This window comes from Salpingoeca rosetta, assembly GCF_000188695.1.
Source record: "Salpingoeca rosetta unplaced genomic scaffold supercont1.19, whole genome shotgun sequence".
Classification (NCBI taxonomy): domain Eukaryota; class Choanoflagellata; order Craspedida; family Salpingoecidae; genus Salpingoeca; species Salpingoeca rosetta.
The window spans coordinates 1,038,633-1,052,318 of record NW_004754915.1 but is presented as its reverse complement, the minus strand read 5'-3'; the positions used below and the strand labels follow the sequence as shown (position 1 = coordinate 1,052,318).

Below are 13,686 nucleotides of genomic sequence, written 5' to 3'. Positions count from 1 at the left end.
AGCACCAGCAGTTGCAAAACGACGTGCCGCTTGAGTCGTACGTTGATTTGACGTCTGCGGTGCACATTGACAACGCGACGGGGTCCTCCCCAACTACGCTTCCAACAGCAACCAAGACACAACAGCAGCAGCAACAAGAAGGGGAGCAGCTGGACCCGTATGTTGACTTGTCGTCGGCTGTGCATGTGGATGTGCAGGCGCGAGACAATGACGACAGTGTCGTGCAACTGTACACGACATACACAGGACCGCGCACCGATGATGACGATGATGACGATGAAGGCGACGGAGAGAGCGAGAGTGGCGCGCTGCTTCGCGTGTCACCAGCAGTGCCCGACCGCCCATCCCTCAACCCATCACGCACCGCCCAGAACCCAAGTGAGTTTGTGTATTTGTTTGTTTGTGTGGTGTATGTGTGTGTGTGTGTTTGTTTGTTTGTGTGTGTGCGTGTGTCTGCGTATGTGTGTGTTTGTGCCTCACACGTCCCTGACTGTGATCCCACACCCGTTTCTCTTCTCACTCTTCGTTCTTCACATACTTTTCTGCTGCAGCCTATGGGCCAGGGGAAGCGTGCGACCAGGCCGGCGTGTACGAGGAGCCGCAGCTGCAGCCAACACCTGCACCTGCAACGTACGAAGAGCCCGAACCCCAGACGGCGGCGACGGCGACATATGAAGAACCGCTGATCCACCCAGCACCGCGACACGGCAGCATTCGCCTCAGCAACCCAGACGTGCCCGCCCTCGTCACAGAAAAGCAACAACGTGAGGTTTTGTGTGTGTGTGTGTGTCTGTGTGTGTGTCTGTGTGTATATGGCATGCCCTGGCTCGTTTTCTGTCATCGCGTCCTGCACTCACATTCAACCGCTCCATCTCGCTGCCCCTTGAATGACCCCAGCAGCAACACGCCGCCCACCACGATACAACCCACCTCCTCGGCACCACGACGTGTGAAGTGAAAGAGAGCGCTGCAGGAGCAGCAGACCAAACTACAGAAATGTCTTCAACACTCGACCATTCCACCGACCGCTTGCTTTTCTGCTTGTGCCTGTGCACACCCACACACACACACAAAGTAAATGAATACGTCAATCATGCTTTTTCTCTTCACTGCTTCACTTTTCGCACATGCATCCATCCAGTCAGTCCTTCCCCTGTACCGTGCCTGCCCATGCTGCTCTTGTTACATCTGTGTACATACACATGCAAAGTTGTAACAACGTGAAGGTGAACATAATGTGAGTGATTGAAAAAGGTGTGGTGCACTTGAAAAGGAAACTTAAAAAAAGGATCATGGCTTTCGCGAGATGAGAGAGAGCGAGCCTGTTCGTCGGCAAGTGCTGCATCAATGCCTACATGGATGCTGCAGCATGGAAGACCTTTTGTAGCTGAAACCAGCGCTGCGCTCTGCTGCTCTTCTGCTGCTCTGGGGTCGCAGGCAGACAAAAAAAAAAAAAAAAAAAAAAAAAAGACAGCAGTCGTCATCTTGCTTCTTCTTCTGAATGTTTTCAGTGGACATTTCCTTGTTGCCGTCCTCGTGTGTGAGAAGACGAAGAAACCCCACGACGATGATTGCTGGTGGTCTTGTGCGCGGTGTGCGGGCTGCTGCGAGCCGTGTGGCCGTGAGAGCGGCTGTTGCTGGCCGTCGCGGTGGTGTGCGTATGGCATCCACCTCTGGCGGGCACAGCGCACACTCCTCTCACGCCTCTCATGGCGGCAAGGCCGTCGCCACCGTCATTGGCGCCGGTGCCGCCGCGTACTTCGTAAGTGCAACACACGCACGCACGCATGTGTTCTTGCTGCGCTGTCTTGGTTTGACTTGTTGTTGTGGTTTACTGGCATGTTCACTGGCCACGGCCTTCTTCCCTTTTGTGGGTATAGCTGTCGGACATGCTGTTCCCAAGCCCCCCAACAGCACCGCTGAGCCAGAAGGACATTGAGCAGCACCAGCAGAAGGTCTGTTGCTTCTTGTTCTTGTTGTCCTTGGTTGTTGGCCGGTGACGTGTGCAACGCTCGTGCAGAGGTTAAACGTTTGTGTGCGCAGGCGCGACACATGTGAGCAAGTTCTGAACACACACACACACACACACACACACACACACACACACACACACACACACACACACACACACACACACACACACACACACATGCGCGCATGTGTGCTCGCTTAGGCGTCGGAGAAAGCCCCTGAGCCAGAGCAGAAGGAGGAGGAGACCGCAACCCCTGCGTCCACGGAGTCCAACGACGAAGCCGCCAAGGAAGAGCCCGAGCAGCAGCAGGAGCAGGAGTCTGAGACAACACCCGCTGCAGCCGAGGATGCATCCAAGGACGAGGCAGCCGCTCCCGAGGCCGGTGAGTGAGTGTGCGTGTGCGAGTGTATGGGTTTGAAATGGTTCGTGTTGTAGTGCGCGCCACTCCACATCCGTGGCAACGCGCCTGCTTGCTCACAACACAACAACGCTCACTGCCACTGCATCTGTGGCCCTAATCATCTTGCACTGTCCACAGCAAACCTTCCGCTTGCAGCCACGTACGTGATCATTGGTGGCGGTCCCACCGCCTTCTTTGCCGTTCGCGGCATCATGGACCGGGACAAGAACGCAAAGGTGCGCATGTTACATGCTTGTGCATATGGCCATGCGCACACATTTGCTTTCACGCTGCACTTGCTTGTTCGTCTGTGTGTGTGTGTGCGTATCTGTGTGTCTATGCATGGCTCGCTTACTCACGCACGCACGCATGCACACTCACTTATTCACTCATTTATCCACTCACACACGCACGCATGCACACACATACACACACGCGCGCGCATGTACACTCACTTATTCACTCACTTATTCACTCACGCACACCCACGGAATGCGCGTCAGATCATCATTGTTTCTGCGGAGGAGGACATCCCATATGCGCGCACACCACTTTCCAAGGAGCTCTGGTTCAAGGACCAGACAGACGAGAACGACTTCTCCTTCACGGACTGGGGCGGCCGCACGCGCGAGTGAGCTGTTGTCTTGCTGTTGGCATGTTGTTGCTGTTGTTGTGGTGTCGTCGCATTGCACCGTGTTGCTGCTTCCTCTTAACTGCCAAACACAACACTCACAATACTCCACACACACACACACACACACACACACACACACACACACACACACACACACACATGGTACGAACTGTGCACAGCATCTTCTTCCGCAAGCCGAACTTCTACCAGACGACAGATGAGCTGATGGCCTCCGATGACGCCGGCGTCGCGTTCATCCCAAAGACAAAGGTGCGCTGCGTACTCTGGCCGTTTGTGTCAGTCGTTCATGTGTGTGCATGTGTGTGTGTGTGTGTGTGTCGACAAAACACGCATAAACAGCACGAACAGCACAACCTCACACTCACGCGAATGCCCACCATTCACCACCGCCGCCACCGCCGCTACCACCATCATGCCGTGTTCAGGTGCTGACGATTGACCACTACGACAAGATCCTGGAGCTGGATGACGGGCGCGCCATCCTCTACAACAAGTGCCTCATCGCCACAGGTCCCGCACTTGCATTCCCTCGTCCTGGTGGTGGTGGTGGCGGTCCTCTTCACCAGCGCCAGCATCATCACAGACGCATGTTTGCTTGCCCATCCACAACCGCAACATCGCATACATCTTCACACACACACGCTTTTTCGCTGACCCACATCACTTGTTCAACATGGCATGGTGTGTGCAGGCGGGCGCCCGAAGCGACTGCGGCAGTTTGAGAACAAGGGCGACCTCTCGGATCGCGTCATCTACTTCCGCACCGTACGCACACACACACACGCACACACACACACATACACATACACATACACACACATATGCATTGGAGTTGGGAAGTGCACCCATGCATGAATGATGCATGCGAGAGTGCATACGAAGCCGTTCCCATACTCACGCCTACACTGAACTACAACGTACCGCCTGCCTTCAGGTTGAGGACTACAAGCGCCTTCGTGCTCTGAGCGACAGCGGCAAGGACGTGGCCGTCATTGGTGGCGGTTTCCTCGGCAGGTGCGTGAGTGTGTGCGTGAGTGCGTGCGTGTGTGTGTGGGTCTGTCCATCCCCATGTGTCACCGATGCACCACTCTTCTCGACTCGTCCCCCTCACCACCGCCACCATCACCACTGCCATTTACTTTCCAGCGAGCTGGCTGTTGCCCTCGCCACAAACGGCAAGAAGCACTCTGGCGCTGTCACGCAGGTCTTCCCGGAGAGCGGTGCGTTCAACCACACACTCTTGTGAACACGACACCGCATGACAGTGACTTGGCTTGTTTGCCTGTGTTTCCTCGCGATCCCACCACCACCACCACCACCACCACCACGATTGTGGCCGTCATCTTATCACCGTGCCTTCCTTCCACCCCATTGCAGGCAACATGGCGCAGGTGCTGCCGGAGTACTTGTGCAAGTGGACGACGAAGAAGGTCCGCTCGACCGGTGTGAATGTTGTCACAGATCGCAAAGTCGTCGACGCCTCCTTCAACGGTGCAGTGCGAACCATGTTGTGCTTGCATGCAAAGCAGTGTCGTCTTGCTTGTGGATGGGGCGGAGTCCGCTTGTGGTCGCGTGGTTGCTGCCGTTGTCATGTGCACCAACACGCTCCATTTCCAGCTCACCACCAATCATCGTCCACCCAATTGTTGTTGTGCCGCCATTCATGCGATTCAGCTGAGGAGAAGAAAGTGACGCTGAACCTCGACAACGGCGATGACGTCAAGGCCGACTACGTGCTCGGTAACGCCTCGTCACGCTACACTTTGCACATCTTGCATCATGCCGCCAATGGACACCGCGCTCACATGGGGGAGAGGAAGGACAAGGGCACATGCCCAAACACACACACACACACACATACACACACACACACACGTGCGCATGTATGGGTGCTTCCTCCCTCCCCCTCACCACAGTCACTGTCACGCCTTTTCACTGTCACACGACCCTTCTCCCTCCCAGTTGCCGTTGGGATTGAGCCGAACACGGAGCTTGCGCGTCGGAGTGGTCTTGAGATTGATCCCGTCAAGGGCGGCATCCTCGTCAACTCGGAGCTCGAGGCCAGGCGCGACATCTGGGTGGTGCGTCCAGTGGTGGTGGCAGTCAGCGTTTTCGTGTGTGTGTGTTTGTGCATTTTCATGTGTTCGAGTGTGTTCGTATGTGTGTATGTGTGCGTATGTGTGTGTGTTCGAGTGTGTTGGCGTGTGTGTTTGGAGGGATGGATGGCTGCGCTTGGTGCTGCTGTGGTTGCACGTGTGCGCTGTTGATTATGGACTGTTGTGAGTGTGCTTATCAACAACTCGTTTCACCGCACACCTCCCCTCCCTCAACACAGGCCGGCGACGTTGCGAGCTTTTACGACATGTCGCTTGGCCGTCGTCGCGAGGAGCACCACGACCACGCAGCCGTCAGCGGTGAGCAGCCCATGCACACGGGGCAAGCTGAATGGGGGGTGGGGGTGGGGTGGCGGTGGTTGTGGTGGTGCAGCTCTTGTCTCGATTGGTGCAAGATAGATACACACGCATGTACAATATCTTCTCACCAAACCACCTGCTGCCTCACACATACAAACTGTCCCATGCCATTAAGGGCGCCTTGCTGGAGAGAACATGGCTGGCGCGCGCAAGCCGTACTTCCACCAGAGCATGTTCTGGAGCGACCTTGGCCCCGAGGTCGGATATGAGGCCATCGGTATCGTCGACTCGTCCCTCCGCACCGTCGGTGTCTGGGCAGCCGCTTCGGAGAAGGACACGCCAAAGGTACGCGCAGCATGCCTGCATTGGCGGCGCAAACGTCATACACGTGTGCTGGTACCCTTGTGTGTGCGTGTGTGTTGCAAAGGATGGGTGGTCTTGCTTGTTGCTGGTCACTGACCGACGCCTTCCACTTGCACCCCCTCCACTCTCACCACTGACCACCACCACCGCCACCACCACTGTGTCTGTGGCAGGCTGCGACGGAGGCCGGCAACATCCGGGCCGGTGTTGACGAGTCCAACCCTGCGTCGTCGTCGAGCGGCGAGGGTGTGGACGACAGCAGCAGCAGCGCAGCGCCCACCGCACCCAGCAAGGAATATGGCAAGGTCCGCCCCCTGCTTGATTTGCGTGTTGATTGTGTGTGTGTGTGTGTGTGTGTGTGTGTGTGTGTGTGTGTGTGCGTGCGTGTGTTGGATGATTCAGACGCACGCGATGCGTCTTCGGTGTTCCTCGTGTTCATTTCATTTTGCTTGACGGCTGGCAAGCCGCACCGCCCACCATCGCTGTGCCTTTTCCGCTCATCCTTATGCATGTCACTGCAGGGTGTTGTGTTCTACCTGCGTGACAAGCAAGTCGTCGGTGTGCTTCTCTGGAATGTCTTCAACAAGATTCCCGTGGCCCGAAGGGTGAGACATGCACGTGATGTTGCTCCGCGCTGTGATGCATGTCACCGCGGCCTTGTGCTTGTGTTACACTTCTTCTTTGCCCGCTTCTGCTGCCACCACGTGATGCAATGTTTGGGTTTGCCTCTCATCACACACACACACACACACACACACACACACACACACACACACACACACACACACACACACACACACACACACACACACACACACACACACACACCACCACCACCACCACCACCACCACCACCACCACCACCACCACGCGTGCATGCAGTTGATTCGGGAGAGCAAGGAGTACGATGACGTGTCGGAGCTGACGAAGGTCTTCCGTCTCCACGAAAAGAGCGAGTGATCCGCAGCCAACACCACTCCAGCCGATGCCAGTCACACGTCGTGTTGCTCAACCTTCGACCCCTCAATGCCATGCACCCCCGTGCAATTCTAACCACCACCGCCACCAAGCAACTGCTTGTTTGGGGCGTGTGGCTGTTGTTGTGGTTGGTTCCACCCCTGTTTGTTCGTTGTGTGGCCGTTTCGCTGCGTTGAATACAATCATGAGCGTTATCGTCATCACTGGCGCCTTCACCCGCAACACAATCACGAGTGAAACGTCATTGGGTCGTGTGCTGTTGAGTTGTGTATGCCCTCCTCAGCTACCCAGCGCTGAAGGAAAGGGGAAAGAAGGGGATGGGCACGGTGCGGATGGTGGAGGATGGTTGGCAAAGGGATAACACGCGTGGCATGATAGAAAAGCAGGCGGGAATGAAGATGGAAAGCTGGGAGGAAGCAGGTGAAGGGGGGGGGGGGCGAGGTTGCATAGAAAGGGCTCAACAGCATGATGACCTGTCTTGCGCTGGCGAAGAAGGGACACAGACAGACAAGGCCGAGGAGGCACGCATGCGTGCATGCATGCATGCAGACACAGACACAGACACACAGACACACAGACACAGACACAGACAGACAAAGACACACGCACAAGTTGCCGCTGTTCATTGGAATCATTCGAGAGGTAATCGTCTACTGCTGCAAAGGTCGTGGCGGCCCGCCCGCTATCGCTGCCGATGCGGACGCGGACGAAGAGACCGGTGGGAGGTCATCATCGATTGTGGACCACAACTGACTCACTGTGTCCGGCTGTGTTGGAATGGGAAGCGGCGCATCCCCCTCTGCCAGTAGCGAGTACGCATCCTCCTGCTGCTGGTGTTGGTGTTGGTGTTGGTGTTGGTGTGGTATCGCGGTTGGCAGGGGTGTGGAGTGTGTCGGGTCGGTTGCTTCTGGCGTGGCCTGTGACGAGTGCACACCCTGCGGGTGTTGTAGCTGTTGGTGTTGCTGCTGTTGGTGTTGCTGTAGTTGATGTCCAGGTATTTGCTGTGCACGCGTATCGCCACCGTCATTGTGTGGCGGCTGGTTTCCGTCCACGGGCTGCAGCTCCGACTTGTCCCCGGTTTCGCAGATGAGGAGGGCGTCGATGGGACCGCTCTTGCTCGACAGAATAATGTCATACGGCGAATCATCCTGCAAAACAAACACACACACACACACACACACACACACACACACACACACGCATCATGTTGTGGTGTGAGAAGCAAGGGGAAAAGGCCTGCATGCACCAGCAGCTCGCCACAGAATGGACCTTGGTGTCATGTCAAGACGTGAGCGCGTGCCACAATCGTCCACATGATACACACGCACACACGCAAGCACAGACACACAGACGCACAGACACGCATAGACATGCACACACACACACACGCATAGACGCACAGGCACACAGTCACACACGCACGGAAGAGTGTGGCTCTGGAACGGTCAGCGTTGCGCCTGTTGGGGCTTTGATGGCAAACTTGAGCTGGTTCTTGAGCGTAGGTGTTTGAAGGAGGTCATCTTGGGTCACGTAGGCGTGGAACGGCGTGTCCAGGTCCTGAACCAGCGACTCTGTGGAGTGGACGACGGTACGCACGGCCTGCTGGATGCGTGTCAGCTCGTAATCCAGTTGCGAGATCTCCTGCTTCAACTGTTCGACTTTTGCTCTGTATTCTGCATCGCCAGCAGTGTCTTGTGCCCTGTGGATGTGTGTGTATGATTGTGTGTGTGTATGTATGTGTGTGGGTATGTGTGTGTGTGTGTGGTTAAAGGCGGGGAGGACGAGGTGTGAGGAAGACTATGCCCATGAAGCATGTACGAGCACGCACACACGCACACACACACACAACCACACACGCATGCACACATATGTACGAGCACACGCAAACACACATACTCACTGCCAGGCCACGACGTATTTGCTTGGTTTGGTGATGAGGCCCACGCCCTCCAGTACGTTGACAATGTCATAGATACGCCGCTTCTGCTTGACCTTGAGTCTGGTGTGCGCGGTCTTGAGATCAATGGTTCCGCCGTCCTTGTGCATCAGCTCCATGAACCGGCGCGTCAGCAGCACCAGGCTCTTGCTTGTGCGGCCACGCCCCTGCACGGATGATGACGGTGAGACCTGGGAATCGTCGTCGTCCGCCATCTTGGCGCAGCAGCAGCGGCAGGCGTCGGGGGACAGCAGCAGCAGCAGTGGCACCGTCAATATGCAGCGGCGGTGCGTGGCTTTTGCGCGCCAAAAGAGAAGCGCCAGTCCTGTACAACGGTCAGAATGGCTGGCTGCAACCGATCAACGGTTTCTTGGGTGGTGGTGGTGCTGGTGGAGAGAGCGTGGAGGAGAGGGTGGTCGCTCAAGCGTGCAAATCAACAGGTGCAACCAAGGAACAACAGCAGCCGTGGTGGTAGTGTCAGCGGTGGTGTGAGATGTGACTGTAACGTTCAACCAACAACCAGCAGTGCTGCACACCTCCAACACACGCAACCAAACGGCCAACAAGAAGAGCAACAAGAGCAACAAGAGGTTGTTGTGTGTTTGGCGGTTTTGTTGTTTTCCCGCCAAAATCTCATGCAAGAAGCAGAAGCAGAGGAAGAGAAAGGCGAGAGAAAGTAGAGGAAGCAGACAGTGCACGCCGAACGCAGACATGAGTGAGGTGCAGAGTGCAGAGCTGCCGCGTGAGCATGCGGAGGTGTTTGCAGCGGCCAAGAGCCTGTATCACAAGGATGAGGTTGACCAAGCAGGCGCCATCCTCTCCGATCTCCTCGAAACCATGTGTGTGTGTGTGTGTGTGTGTGTGTGTGTGTGTGTGTGTGTGTGTGCAGCAACAGCGTGTCGTCTTGTTTGTTTCTGACTGAACGCCCAGAGCACCAGCATGCCCTTTGTTTGGTTCTTACTCTCGCTTCTGACTGTGCGTGCATGACATGCAGGGTGGAGCAGTTTGGCCAGCTTGGAGGCCCCTGTGCTCGCGTGTATCAGTTGTACGGTCTCTGTCTCATCGCTTCAGCTCGGTATGCAACCTGGACACAGCAATGAGCCAGGATTGGCAGCCACGACCTCTTGCACACACACACACACACACACACACACACACACACACACACACACACACACACACACACACACACACACACACACACACACAAACACACACACACACACACATACGCACATGTAAGCGATCGCTTTCTCATTCACTCAAATCCTTTCCCCCTCCTCTCTCACGAATCACATCACCAATCCCGCAGGAAGGAGGCACCGATGATGGCTGCTGAGGACCTGATGCGGCTCGCAGACCCATCGGCACAGGCAGCAGCACCGTCCGCAGCACCTGCAGCATCTGCAGCATCCGCGTCATCGACCAGCAAAGGCGCCGCCTCTGCGTCGGCATCCTCAAAGCCTTCCACGGCCTCAACGACAGAAAAGAAGGCAGAACAGTCGCCCCGCGATGGCAATGACGACGACGACGACGATGATGGCCAACTCGACGATGATGATGAGGGTGATGGGGATGAGAAGGCAGGTGACAATCAGCAGGAAGGGCAGGCGGCGGAAGGTGATGGCGAGCAAGAGGACGACGCATCCCTGGTGCAAGTTGGGTGGGAGTGTCTGGAGTGTGCGCGCGTCATCTACAGCCGTCTCCCCGACAGCGAGGAGACGCGCACGCGACAAGCCGACGTCCACTTTGAGCTCGGCTCCGTCTACCTGGAAACAGACCAGTACCGCGAGGCGGAGGAGGAACTTGGTGTGTGTTGTGCGTGTGCGTGTGCGTGTGTGTGTGTTTGTGTGAGTGAGTGAGTGAGTGTGTGCGTGTGTGTGTATGTGTATGTGTGTGTGTGTATGTGTATGTGTGTGCGTGTGAGTGTGTGTGTGTGTGTGTGTGCAATCGGTTGTGTTCCATGCCCCTACGTCGTTTCCTGTCTAACATCGCCTCCTTGCATCTTGTCTCCGCCACGACTCCTGCAGAGCAATGTGTGGCGCTGCGCCGCAAATGGCGACCAAGCACACGTGATCTCGCGCAAGCGTACGTCTCTCCCGCTCTCTCGCACAGACACACACACTCTCTCGCACAGACACACATACACACTCTCTGCCTCCCTGTCTCCTGTCTCCTGTCTCTCGGGCGCATTCGCACATCCTCTCCCCCCTTCTCTTACGCTGTGTATCTGCATGTGCGACCCCAGGTTGTTCCAGCTGGGCATCGCACACCGGCAACTGAAGCAGAGCCAAAAGGCGATTGCCGCCTTTTCCGAAGCCGTCGACATCCTCGATGCCCTCATCCGTGCGTACACACACACACACACACACACACACACACACACACACACACACACACACACACACACACACACACACACATCTGATGTGCTTGTGCTCATCGTCCATCACTCCACCGTCCCAACACTCCACGACTTCTCCCCACCATCATCACCAGGTGAGGTTGATGGGAAGAGCGACAAGCGGTCCCAGCGTTCTCTCCGCGATCTCAAAGCCGTTCGAGCAGAGGTGGCCGCACACAGGATGCAAGCAATGCAGCAGGCTGTGGCGCCAACAGCCAGCTCGTCTGGAAACGTGCGTCGTTGTGTGTGTGTGTGTGTGTGCGTGTGTGTGTGTGCGTGTGTGCGTGTGTGTGCGTGCGTGCGTGAGTGCGTGTGTGTCGTGTATGTGTGTGTTGTGACGCAACTCAGGCTCGCGTTGCTGTTGAGAGAAGCTTGGTTCATCTCACTTGTCACACACACACACACACACACACACACACACACACACACACACACACACACACACACACACACACACACACACACACACACACACACACACACACACACACACACACACACACACACACACACACACACACACACGTACGACAGGTTGCGAGCATGACGGACACGTTCGATGCGCCGACGGTGACGTCGCCAACAACACACATTGCCGCCGTCAAGCCGCGCAAGAAGACCAAGGCCAAGAACAAGGCAAAGGCAACGGCAGATACAAAGGCGAAGGTGGTACCGAGCAAAGGCGATGATGGCCAAGCAGTGAGTCACACGTGTCAGTGCCTTGCATCGTTGTTCTGGTTGATATTGTCTGCATGTGTGGAACGCGAACGTGAACATGCGTGCACTCACCCATGCGTTGTATTGCGTGTGCGGTTCCACTCACCCTGCTGTGTAGGATGCCAAGAAAGCGAAGATGTCCAAGGAATGAACAAGGCGGCCGCCACCTCCAACACAGTTCTCCTCTTCCCCATATGTTGCAGTCGTCTCATCACAAACACGCTGTTCATTCACTTGTGGTCCACACAGCAAACCAGTACACCACAGTTATCCATCAACACATGACACACGACACGGCAGCACGCAGAGAGGACCCAAAGCGGGAGTTGTGGGGAGAAAGAAAGAAGGGTGAAGAACACTTACACAAGCACACATTGACACATGAACTAGACAGGAGCACAGACAACAGTTCACGACAGATGGTTGGTTGGCTGTTGGTTGTCGATGGTAGTGGTACGCTTAGTGGTGCTCCTCGTCACCGTGCTCGTGCAGGTGGTCCCAAGGATGCTCAAAGCCCTGAATATGGCGAGAGGAGGTGGGGTGGGGTCAAGAGTCAATACAAGCCAGTCCATGAACAACAAACACATGTGTGTGTGTGCAAAACATGTGCAAACTGTGACAAGCACAGGTGTAATCGGTGACAGCAGCAAGCTCATGCGTACCAAGAGGTGGGGAAGGTCGTGCTTTGCCCTCCACAGAATCCAGAACCACATCACTGCGCCCATGCCCGTGGCCGCATACGAGTACCTGCGTCAAGCGCACAGGAACAGCAAGGGTGGCAGCAGAGTTAACGATGCGCGAGAACCACAAGCAACATCATTCCGTTTTAAGTGGGAGAAGGTTGACGAATGAACAGCTCAGCACAAAGACGCAAGCAAGGAGGGAAACAAGGACGAGGGCGAAGTAACGCTCAAACAATCACAACAACGGTTAATTCGACACTACCAACGTACATTGGGCTTGGCTCAATGGGCGTGACACTCTCGGAGTACTTGTGTGCATCTGCGCCACCGTGAGATGCATTGCGCGCCCCTTGACGAAGAGGTGCGGCGCGTGCGCGCATCGCCTGCACATAAAGCGGAACATAAAGAAACAGCGACAAATGAACCACAATGACAAGCAGCAATGTCTGGTGGTGCCTTCTTACACACACAGACATACACACACACACACACACACAGACACAGACACACACAGACACACAGACACACAGACACACACACACATACACACAGACACACACACAGACACACACACAGACACACACACACACACACACACACACACACACAAACACACACACCCTTGCCAGCAGTCGGTGCATCATCTTCGAGGTTGTGTGCTTATGGAAAAGTGACGAATAACTTCAGCAAAAATTCCGCAAGCTAGTCATGCTGCCTTCGCCCTCTGTGTTTCGGGGAACGCTGTATTGTATGACCAGAGATGGAACGGAGCGTAACGGGCGGGTAGGAGAAAGGTGAATGAAGGCTGTGGGGGAGGACAAGCGACGGCAGCAAGGCGACATTCAGTATGGAAGGGCAAAACAACGGGCAGGTGGTGGGGGAACGAAAAGCGGGAAGGACGAAAAGTAGAGGGGGAACGGGAAGGACCACTGGACCACCAAACAGAAACAAGTGTGCTTGGGAGGAAACGGTGAACCAAAGCCAGCTGTAACGTGCCAACACGTGAAAGGGCCGACAAAGGCGAACAGGCGGGATGATGAAGAATCTACACGCACTGCAGAGGAAAGTTGATAGCACCGTAAAATGGCGGATTGCAGAGGAAAGAGTGAGTATTTGCCGTGTTTCCTCGCAAGAACAAAGAAATACAACAAGAGCCGATGTGCT

At 55.7% G+C, this 13,686-nt stretch overlaps 5 protein-coding genes across 5 annotated transcripts in view; 3 read left to right on the top strand and 2 right to left on the bottom strand.

Moving 5' to 3' along the window:
- Positions 1-953, top strand: part of PTSG_07959 (TK protein kinase) — a gene marked incomplete at its 3' end in the record, with an annotated part of 11,367 nt that extends 10,414 nt beyond the window's left edge. Inside the window, exons 23-25 of the mRNA XM_004991705.1 lie at positions 1-378; positions 552-764; positions 898-953. The exon at positions 1-378 is cut by the window's left edge and continues 129 nt beyond it. Of these exons, the coding sequence (XP_004991762.1) occupies positions 1-378; positions 552-764; positions 898-953 (647 nt within the window). The remainder of the gene's footprint in view (positions 379-551; positions 765-897) is intronic.
- A 565-nt stretch (positions 954-1,518) lies between these two features.
- Positions 1,519-7,004, top strand: PTSG_07958 (apoptosis-inducing factor short). The gene is made up of 18 exons (XM_004991704.1): positions 1,519-1,762; positions 1,881-1,955; positions 2,174-2,354; positions 2,511-2,608; positions 2,876-3,003; positions 3,186-3,276; positions 3,453-3,537; positions 3,719-3,792; positions 3,962-4,041; positions 4,174-4,247; positions 4,405-4,518; positions 4,702-4,767; positions 4,990-5,108; positions 5,363-5,441; positions 5,617-5,786; positions 5,978-6,109; positions 6,326-6,409; positions 6,687-7,004. The coding sequence occupies exons 1-18, from the start codon at positions 1,568-1,570 to the stop codon at positions 6,762-6,764; spliced, it is 1,923 nt and encodes a 640-aa protein (XP_004991761.1). The 5' UTR covers positions 1,519-1,567; the 3' UTR covers positions 6,765-7,004.
- A 5-nt stretch (positions 7,005-7,009) lies between these two features.
- PTSG_07957 (uncharacterized protein) lies at positions 7,010-9,374 on the bottom strand (the record flags this gene model as incomplete). Its single annotated transcript, XM_004991703.1, has 4 exons — positions 8,683-9,374; positions 8,205-8,481; positions 7,541-7,930; positions 7,010-7,075 (listed from the first exon to the last, which is right to left on the bottom strand). Exons 1-4 carry the CDS (start codon positions 8,931-8,933, stop codon positions 7,010-7,012), a joined length of 984 nt encoding a protein of 327 aa, XP_004991760.1. The 5' UTR covers positions 8,934-9,374.
- On the top strand, positions 9,343-12,117 carry PTSG_07956 (uncharacterized protein). Its single transcript, XM_004991702.1, has 8 exons — positions 9,343-9,557; positions 9,713-9,793; positions 10,031-10,527; positions 10,749-10,806; positions 10,967-11,064; positions 11,218-11,354; positions 11,657-11,821; positions 11,958-12,117. The coding sequence occupies exons 1-8, from the start codon at positions 9,430-9,432 to the stop codon at positions 11,988-11,990; spliced, it is 1,197 nt and encodes a 398-aa protein (XP_004991759.1). The 5' UTR covers positions 9,343-9,429; the 3' UTR covers positions 11,991-12,117.
- On the bottom strand, positions 11,880-13,189 carry PTSG_07955 (uncharacterized protein). Its single transcript, XM_004991701.1, has 4 exons — positions 13,143-13,189; positions 12,793-12,905; positions 12,502-12,586; positions 11,880-12,355 (listed from the first exon to the last, which is right to left on the bottom strand). Exons 1-4 carry the CDS (start codon positions 13,164-13,166, stop codon positions 12,299-12,301), a joined length of 279 nt encoding a protein of 92 aa, XP_004991758.1. The 5' UTR covers positions 13,167-13,189; the 3' UTR covers positions 11,880-12,298.
- Positions 13,190-13,686: the final 497 nt, after the last annotated feature.